The 9,707-nt window shown below is 45.7% G+C and overlaps 1 protein-coding gene across 9 annotated transcripts in view; it reads right to left on the bottom strand.

Annotated features, from left to right (window-relative positions):
• Window positions 1-259: 259 nt before the first annotated feature.
• LOC128405287 (semaphorin-3F-like) overlaps window positions 260-9,707 on the bottom strand; it is a 32,619-nt gene continuing 23,171 nt past the window's right edge. For 7 of the 9 annotated variants that reach the window (XM_053371770.1, XM_053371773.1, XM_053371764.1 and 4 more), the window contains 3 exons: window positions 9,635-9,702; window positions 2,553-2,686; window positions 260-2,321 (listed from right to left, as the gene is read on the bottom strand). In XM_053371770.1, coding sequence (XP_053227745.1) covers window positions 1,860-2,321; window positions 2,553-2,686; window positions 9,635-9,702 — 664 coding nt within the window. In that variant the 3' untranslated portion in view covers window positions 260-1,859. The remainder of the gene's footprint in view (window positions 2,322-2,552; window positions 2,687-9,634; window positions 9,703-9,707) is intronic. The other 2 variants (XM_053371765.1, XM_053371768.1) reach the window with 1 other exon arrangement.

Raw genomic sequence — 9,707 nt, 5'->3', positions numbered from 1 at the left:
ATGTCCTTCTGGAGCCTTTGTAGCACCATTGCTAGGTTTCCCCCCTTACCCTTCCTCCTTGGTCCAGCACTTGAAGGTGGGGCTGCAGGGGTGTAGGCAGAACCCTCCTACAACTGAGGCATAAGGCAGTTCCCCTGCCGTGGGGAGAAGGAGTCTGCACACACAGAACATGTAAAAGGGTGTCTTTCCTGCTGTAGACAAAACAGAAAAGCTGGAGAACTCCAATCATCTGAATAACCTGCAGTCCAAAGCCTGCTACTGCATTTCAGTTCAACAAGCATTTTATACAGGACTCAAAAAAATAATAATAAGCAAAAGTAGCCTTGTCTTATAAGAAAAATTCCAAACTTCACATTAGAGCAACAACTTAACCCAACCAAACTCTCACAAAATTGTTATCCAGAACACTCTCATCAGGCTAGATGGCAAGCAAAGCAGGGGGGACTGTAGATGTCAGCATTTGTCAGTCTTATGGTGGCATGTAGAAGGAGGTGGCAGACATTAAAATGAGAGACTTGAGCCTGATGACTTGTTTCCCCAGACTATGAAATGAGAGCCCAGTCAATCCACCAAGGATGGCAAAAGGCATAAATGCACCCATTCTGCTGGTGACCAGCAGTGTTTGCGAGAACCATTGCCAAGGCAAAGAATCGTATGATCTAGTTGAGATTCCTTCCTTGGAGGGGTTGGACTAGATGACTTTGGGAACACTCCCAATGGAACAGTTCCATGATTCAATGAGGTTTTGATGATTAAGCGGTATATAAAGCACATTAAATAAAATGCTATAGTTGCAGGTTTCAGGTTGCATCTATGGCTGCTGGGAGAAAAGGCACACATGATGGATGAAACCTGCAAATTACCTAGCAGTGTTTCATTTGAATGTCTGCTATATCCTCCCACATTCCATCTTACGATTCTGACTAAATGTAGTCTCCATGGTTTCAACACTAGCCAATTCTCCCCTCCCTGCTTTTGTTTACCCGAAGAAGCATTCTAAAGAATTTGAAACCTTTATAACATTTTGGTTCACTTAATAAAAGTATTTTCCTAAGTTGGATATTGAAATATACAGAGCAATTGGTCTTCCCACTCATGCAAATTAACTGTATTTGCTTATTTGGCCAGAGACCAGACAAAACCTAGGATAGATCTGTCTGTTGATTACTTCCATTCAAGGGTAAGGGTCAGTTTTATACCTGTGTTGTAGCCAAGGTAAAAGTCAGCTTAATAACATGTTTTTTATCCTTCTCTGGTGTTGACCCCTCCCACTCTCGGTAGGTCTTTGATCTAACTGGATGGGGCATTACAACTACATTTTAAATATAATTTTAGGATCACTGTGCAGGAATGTTGTTACTTTCAGAAATTCACCATGGCCCTCTGCATTTTGTTTAGAAAATAAACTGGCATTTTTATTCTCTGCAGTCTGCTCCTGTAACAGAGGGATAATAAACCACGAGGTTAATGTTGAAGGAAGCCCCACCATTTTCCTATCACAGTAGGAAAAACAGTTTGTCATGTTAGCAGGGGTGGTGGTGGTAGGTGGGTGGGAGTGAATGAGCATTGTAAAAAATAGACTCTAAAACCAAAGCCCCTGGAATCTGCACTGGTCATATATCTACAGCTGTGGGAAAAGCCAGTGAGCCTTGGTCCTGCAAAACCTTGGAATTAGCCTGGACACACAACACAACACACACTATTAGCATCAGTGCTGTCCCCTCAGTTTGAGGAGGAGAGAGGTTTCCCCCGTCTCTGTATCCACCCATCTCTTACAAAGAGTCCCTTGGAATGTCATTCTCTCACGCCAGAGAACGTGGGTTCAAATCCTCTCCCCGCTCTTTCCCCTCCCGTGAAGCTCAACTCCGAGGAGGGGAATGGTGGCCTGTCCATGGCTTGGAGCGGTGGTGGTGCTGGCGGCGGCGGCTACTGCTGTTGATGCTGCTGCTTCTTTGGGAGTGCTGGGGACTACTTCTGGTCCAGTTCAGAGAGTGCTGGGTGGCTCTGTACCAGCTGCTTTGCTGTTCCGAGTCCCACAGACTAGGTCCAGTGTGGGACTGGCGGCCGCTCCGACTACGCCGTGTATCCTGGCCTTTGTTGAGCTGTCGCCAGTAGCTCTCGCAAATGCCAAGAGCAGGGGCCTCCTGGGTGATGGCCCCCTCCAGCAAGGCATGTGGAAGTACGTGCAAACGAAGACGGCGCAGTGTGTGGCGGAATCTGTTCTCTGTGCCTATGCACTGGTAGAGCCCACCATCAGCCGGTGTCACTGGGCCTAAAAGCACACCCTGGGGTGTGCGCAGCAACACACGATCACGGGGCAGCTGCAAAGGGAAGAAGAGAGTGAGGTAACTGAAGGGATTTAAATTCTCTCTTTAGAAATTTGTGAGATAAGTAAAAGCTGCTCCCAACATTCGTCATGTCAGAGATGCTATCAGACTGCTTTTTTTTTAAGACAAATGTCAGTGTGACTACTCCCCCCCCCCCCGAAAAAGTTTAACATCTCCACAGTCCACACACTCATAGCTAAAGGTTATTCAGGATGAGGGACTTACCACCTTGCGCTTGTCAGAATTATCAGCTTGCATAAGCCACTTGATGGAGGCATGGGGAGATCGAGGTTCACACTCTAGGAATACACTTCCTCCTTCTAGTCCATATTGAACCTGCTCATGTAATTGTTGCTCTACTGTAAAAAAAAAAAAAAAAAAAGTTTGCAAATAAGTCCAGGATTTGTTGAGTATTATAACCCCACTGTAATTCTGTATGTTCTGCAAATTTGTCTTACTTGGTTAGCACATAGGTTTGCTTTTCCAGAATTGTTGCTGCAGAAATAGTTAACTCAAGAATTCAGCAGTCATCACCCAGTCCCCCATGCCTACACCACATCTGTGTTGCCCAAAGCTTCATCTCTGTTCCATGTAGTAAGAGATAGCAGTAGGAATTCCCCACAGCCTTGGAACCGGGCACCATGACTAAGTACAGCTACCTGCAGCACAGCCAGTTTTAGGCTACACCTACGTTGAGGAGAATATAGGCAGTGCTCCTGGAAAGGCAGTAAAATGACAAGCATTACAGCTTAGCACAAAACAGAGCACTTCTGCACCTGTGAGGGAGATGTGCAGACAGGGCCAAGTCCTGGTAAGTCTTCAAAAGCAAAGCAATGAGCTCAGTTAATGAGAGGCCCAACCAGATCAGCTTGTTCAATGGTTGGGAATATAAATCCCAGGAGGACCAATGCTTTTTTCTGCTAGACATTTCAAAAGTCAACATAATTTCATCCCAGTCTTGTTAGATGAGAGTGGTGTGGGTTCAGTTATCTAAAGCCGTAACAGCATGTTATGAACTATATTAAAAGCACTTTGGTCATTAGGAGCTATGGATCACACCAGTGATGCCTTACTGAACGCCTACAAGCAGCCCTCATTCTCCAGTGCTTCCAACAGATAGGAATGAGTTGTTCAAGAACCCACGAAAAACACAAGTCAATGGTGCCTTTGATTTAGATCAGGCATGGGCAAACTCGGCCCTCCAGATGTTTGGGGACTACAACTCCCATCATCCTTAGCTAACAGGACCAGCTTTCAGGGATGATGGGAGTTGTAGTTCCAAAACATCTGGAGGGCCGAGTTTGCCTATGCCTGATTTAGATACATCGTAATAAGTCTTCCAATGGAGGATTAGTAAAGCTGCCAACCACCTGGCAAGAAGTAAATACGTTGGAGATCACACTTTGCTGAATCTGCATTAAATGTGACAGAGCTGAGCAGCCAAGTCAGTCACTAGGAAAAGAGCTAGTGCTGGATTCTGGACCAAAGTGTAAGTAAGGCTTAAGCAGTATTACAAAAATTTAGGAGAGTCCTTTGTCACAACTTCCAACAGAGGCTAATCATGGACAAAAAATACCCACCTTATCTGTTTAAAAATGTGTTGCTTTGGATGGGGACATATCCTCAGTTGCAAAAATTACAAAAATTAAATAAAAAACAGAAATTTGCTGCTTTCCTATTAGAGATCAGAAATGCTATGGAGACTAAATTTGCCTACCACATTTCAGCCCACCTTCCTTTTAGTTAGACTCCATTTTGTATCCTGTATCTTCTGGGCCATCAAAAATGCCTTTCATTCCCCTCTCCAACTTTCCTACTTTCTGAAGTGGAGGACAAGAGGAATGACAACCATTACCACACCTCACAACGCAGGAAGACTGCCAAAATTGCCAAATTAATGTAGAAAAGTCCAGGAACAGGGATGTATAGAGTTAGCTCTTAGGAAGTGTTCACTGCCAATTTGAGATGAGGGAATGCCTTCATTGTGGAACTGATGTAGCATCTTTTTAGTATACCCAAGATAAAACATTCTGCATCTGAATAGGCGTATGACAAAAACACACACACACTTTCAGCCAGAAGAAGCAAGCAAGCAACACTTGGAAATTCCTGATATCCAAGAATTTAATAGAAGAATTTAACCTTCAGATAAGCTGAGAATAGCAAGAAGTACTATTGCACACACCCTGCTTTGATAGCTGAGATTCCTGTGGTCCTCAAACCTACCAAGCTTGAGATGATCTTGCAGTACAGTTGACAAAGCAGTAACTGGATGTTCACAATCTCACAGCCCCACTCAAGCACCAGCTAAGGCAGGAAAGCGAGCAAAGCTGGAAACGCCACTTCAGCAAAACTGTGTATGATTACATCTTGACCGTCCTGATCTGGCTTAAAAGGTAGATTGCTTTGCCACAATTTGCATAAGATTTGGCCCAGGAGACTGTGCTAAAGGGGCAGGCTAGTGATAAAGAAACATTCTCCAGGGGAAGTATAAAACAACTTTAAAATAAATTAAGCTCTGCATACCATTTCTCCCGTTGATTAAACTCTCAGCCACTGAGTTAGCAACTAACACATCCTGACAATGACTGATATCACAGCCAACTCCTCTCAGAGCTGGCCTAGAGGTGCAAAATCCCACACTACAAGAGGGATAGGGAACCTATGGTCCTCTGGATGTTGCTGCACTACAACTCCCATCATCCCTGGCTCCCTTTACTGGCTCTGCTGTCTGGGACTGATGGGGGTTAGAGTCCAACAACATTTGGAGGACCACAAAATTCTCCATTCCGATTCCTTGAGAAGGCCTTGCCCATTGCAACAGTTTCCACACTCCAAAAGCAAAGTACACCAAAAATGACCACTGTATCTAAGGAAGGAGGCTTGAGTCCATCAAAGCTTGTGCCATAATAAAGTATTTCTCTTTGTTGTTGTTGTTGTTGTTGTTTAGTTGTGTCCGACTCTTCGTGACCCCATGGACCAGAGCACGCCAGGCACCTCTGTCCTCCACTTCCTCCCACAGTTTGGTCAAACTCATGCTGGTAACCTCGAAAACACTATCCAACCATCTCGTCCTCTGTCGTCCCCTTCTCCTTGTGCCCTCCATCTTTCCCAACATCAGGGTCTTCTCCAGGGAGTCTTCTCTTCTCATGAGGTGGCCAAAGTACTGGAGCCTCAGCTTCACGATCTGTCCTTCCAGTGAGCACTCAGGGCTGATTTCCTTAAGAATGGATAGGTTTGATCTTCTTGCAGTCCATGGGACTCTCAAGAGTCTCCTCCAGCACCATAATTTCTCTTTAAGGTGCCACAAAACGTTTGTTGTCTTTGCCGAAACAGACTAAGACAGTTGTATTTCTGGAAACACTAACATGAAGACAGGCATCAGTCAAGATAACCTTTGCATCTCACATTCTTCCACCAATGTTTTCACTCGGAGGCAGGCAATCATCTCAGGCAACAAGTGTGTGTTCTGCAGCAGTGCCTGCCTATGTTCCACCTGAGAACATCAGCCATTCCCCTCTGTTGCCAACCAGAGCTGTGTGTGGCCTATAGCTTCTCCTGCAACCTCTAAACTGGAAGACACTGTCCCATTGCTAGTGCTAAAGGTACCCCTGCCCATACGGGCCAGTCGTGTCCGACTCTAGGGTTGTGCGCCCATCTCACTTAAGAGGCTGGGGGCCAGCGCTGTCCGGAGACACTTCTGGGTCACGTGGCCAGCGTGACGAAGCTGCTCTGGCAAGCCAGCACCAGCGAAGCACACGGGAACGCCGTTTACCTTCCCGCTATAAAGCGGTACCTATTTATCTACTTGCACTGAAGGGTGCTTTCGAACTGCTAGGTGGGCAGGAGCTGGGACCGAACGATGGGAGCTCACCCTGCCGCAGGGATTCGAACCACCGACCATACGATCGGCAAGTCCTAGGCGCTGAGGTTTTACCCACAGCGCCACCCGCGTCCCTTTGCTAGTGCTAAGTTTGTTTCAATTTCAGCCCCAATCTGTTTGTGTGTGAGGAGCAGGGGACACCATCTTGTTCTTTGCCCCAGGAACCAAAACATCTTGGGCCAGCCTTAGACAAATTCCTTTGGAAAAAGTAAATAAATTGCAAGAATCTTGGTCAGAAGCTGCCACTGATAACAATAAGAAAGGAAATGACTTGGCAAGTGCTTCTACTCAGTTGGCAAGATGAGTAGGCTTTTAGTAAGCCTTCCTGACGATAAGCCTTGATAGTGTTAGCCCCATTCTTTTCTGTTGCCTCGAAAGTAGATTGTCTTTCCTTCTGCGATGATGTCCCTCAGGTATTCTTCATAAGCAGGGAAGCCCAAGAGCTGCATAGCTGTAAGCAATCTCACCAACCCCTGTTAAAAAAATTATAAACCCTCCCAGACATCTTGGAACTAGACAGAACACAAGAAATTAGGAACTAGACTGAACACAAGGAACTAGATATTAACACAAGGAATAGTAACATAAGGAAGTGTGTAAGGGGGAAGTATTTGCTGGGCAGAGGGCTGTTGTGCTCAGGTCCTTTGGGCTTCCCTTGGGCATCTGGTTGGCCACTGTGAAAACAGGATGCTAGCTGCCCCATTGGCATGATGCAGCAGGCTCTTCACATTATTAAGGTCTTCAGAATAGAGGGTTGTTCACATGTCACATTGAACATAGGCACAAGCCGTATCTACACATGTACCAGCGTTCATGTGAAAAAGGGTGTGTGTGTGGATTTGTGCAACACAATTATGTACTTGTGGAATCACGCCATGTATGCCCACTTGACCACTTTGATCTGCAGAATTAGCACTGCCATAGGTGCCATATTTGTAAAAAATAAATAAATTGCAAACTGCTTAGAGGTTGGTGGTACATAAAGGTTTTGTGTGTGTGTGCTACATATGAATACCACTTACACTTGCTGAAATTCCCTTTGTCAAAGGTACTGAAGATTTTGTGCTGAGCCCCAGACTATTGCTGAACAGTCTGAAACTGCTTCAGCAAAGCCCTGTGGACCCACCAGGCCATCCTCAAATCCTTAGGAGGATTTGTCTGGAGAAAAGGAGGCAGAGTACACCTAAGTAGCAATGAGGTCACTAGGATAGAGCGGCATACAGTCCTAGTTGAACCCACCTCAGCAGAGCACAGCGCTGGAAGAGGTGCAGAAAAAGAAACCTCAGATGATCAAGGGGCTAAAGCATCATCACTACAAGCCTAAAGTGTCTGATAGCTTCGTGGCTTACAATGCAGGAGGACAACTAAGGGAACCACAGCAGAAGTTCATAAAATTACGCATGTTGTAAATAGAGAGGTTTCTCTCTCTCTGTCATCACATTAGGCCACCCAATGGAATTCATGGGCAGCAGATCCCCGGCCAGACAAAAATAAGCATTTTTTTCAACCAGTGCATCATTGGTTTATGAAATTCACTGCCTCACAACAAGGTGAAGGCCATTGTCTAATCCTCCTTTAAAGTCATTTATGCCAAAGTCACAGAGGATGTAGCTATTAGCCATGAGGTCTATATGGAACACCCACTTTCAGAGGCTGAATTTCAACTACTGTGGGGCAAGCAGCGGAGCTGTGTTGGCATCATGCTCTGTTTGCCAGGAGCATCTGACTGGGATGCCAGACTTAGACGGACCTTTGTTCTGAAGCAGCAGGGCTCTTCTTACACTTCTATAAGATTTCCGTGGCCTCAAGGGTCTTTAACAAAGAAATTGAGCATAGTATTCAAAATAAACAATTAAAAAACAAGACTCTAAAAGGATCTCCCATCTTTCACCTTTGTCACCAAAAGGATGAAACAGAAACACAGGTTTGGAGCACCTTGTAACTTTATTAGAGAGCAAGACTCTCTTTCAGAACCAGCATACACAACCCATCACAGGTGGCATTTCTTCTGATAACCCGCAGCAGTTCTTGTGGGGCAACCCATCTTGCCATTGTGCAAGAATTACTCTTCCATTACAGGAGTATCATGCATAGGGGTAGTAATGTTTATGTCTCACAAGGGTGGGGAATCTTTTTCATTCCCCCATGGCCAACCTTCTGGAGGCTTGTTGGTTGGCAGTCCTGCCAACCAACTGCTGGTGGTTTGGCAGCCAAAGGGGGTGGAGATGCTTACTTTTGCCAATGGACTACATTCCAGCCAGCCAAAAGACGAGATTTCTACCTCCACTCAACCTCTCTCCATACTTTATCTGGGCAAGCCAGAGTTCTCACGCTCCAAGGACACATTCCCACCAGGCAAAAGCACAAAAGGGGTATCAAAAGTGGCCTGGGAAGACTCCTGAAGGCCAGGCAGAGATATCAGGAGGGCTTTGTGCCAACTTACACAAATGCTTCCCATGCGTGGAGATCACATTGTTTGCCCATGCCACCTTTCCCTGCACAACCCCAGTTCTTAGCATCATCCACTCCCCATTCCTGATCCACTAGAAGGTCATTGTGCTCCCCTTTTGAAGATCCTGGCACCCATCTCCCCTGCACTAGTAAATCCTCAAATGGTCAATTCAGTTCATTTCCCACCCCCACAAATCTCTAATCTAGATTGTCCTCTGACACTCAATGCAGAGAAGAAATACCTTCCGATTAATCTTCTAAATCCTCATTACGTTTAACACAGCATATGCAATCCTCCCCTTCTAATTTAGGATTACATTACTTTTAGGGGAAAAGGCAGCTGCCTTTTACCAGTCAGAATATTTATCCATCCAGCTCAGTATAGTACTCTGACTGGCCACAGCTCTCCAGGGTTTCAGCCAAGAGTCTTGCCCATCACTTGCTAAACCAACCCTTCTTTTAAAAAAAGCTGTAGATGCCAGGGATTGATTCTGACACCTTCTGTATTCATCCTATGTGCTATGGCCTCTTCATTCAGCAACAGAGCTGGCTTTTATAAAGCCAGGAGTTGCTGCAGCAGCCAAACCACACAGAGTTTTCTCTCAACCTTTATTACATTACCTTCCTTGCAGAAGCAGTGAATTTGTTTTTCTTTTGAGAGTGCTGAGCAGGCATGTCCTGGTCTGAGCAGCTGAGATAACCCTTTCCTCCTTTGGCAATTAGGAACTGAGCTTGCCTCTGCCTTTTGATCCCCAGAGGAGCCCGACTTCCCATTCCCCGCAGCCCTCCCGAGACTTGCCAAATTTTGTCAACATTTGCGTTAAGGGAAACGGCACATTTGTTGGCAAGCACTTCTTCACACAGCACACAGTTGGACTATGGACTATGGATCTCCATCAGCTTGGATGGCTTTAAAAAAAGGATTAGACAAACTCTTGGAGAATAAGGCTGGGGTGGTGCTGTGAAAACTTACCTTTGGCATTAAAGCCCCGGCACTGCCGCAAAGGGTCGCCATGTTTGATGTCCTGACGGCGGCTCCTCCTAAA

Source organism: Podarcis raffonei, chromosome 17, assembly GCF_027172205.1.
Source record: "Podarcis raffonei isolate rPodRaf1 chromosome 17, rPodRaf1.pri, whole genome shotgun sequence".
NCBI classification, from domain to species: domain Eukaryota; kingdom Metazoa; phylum Chordata; class Lepidosauria; order Squamata; family Lacertidae; genus Podarcis; species Podarcis raffonei.
The sequence above is the reverse complement of the archived record's forward strand: the minus strand, read 5'-3'. Positions and strand labels throughout refer to the sequence as shown.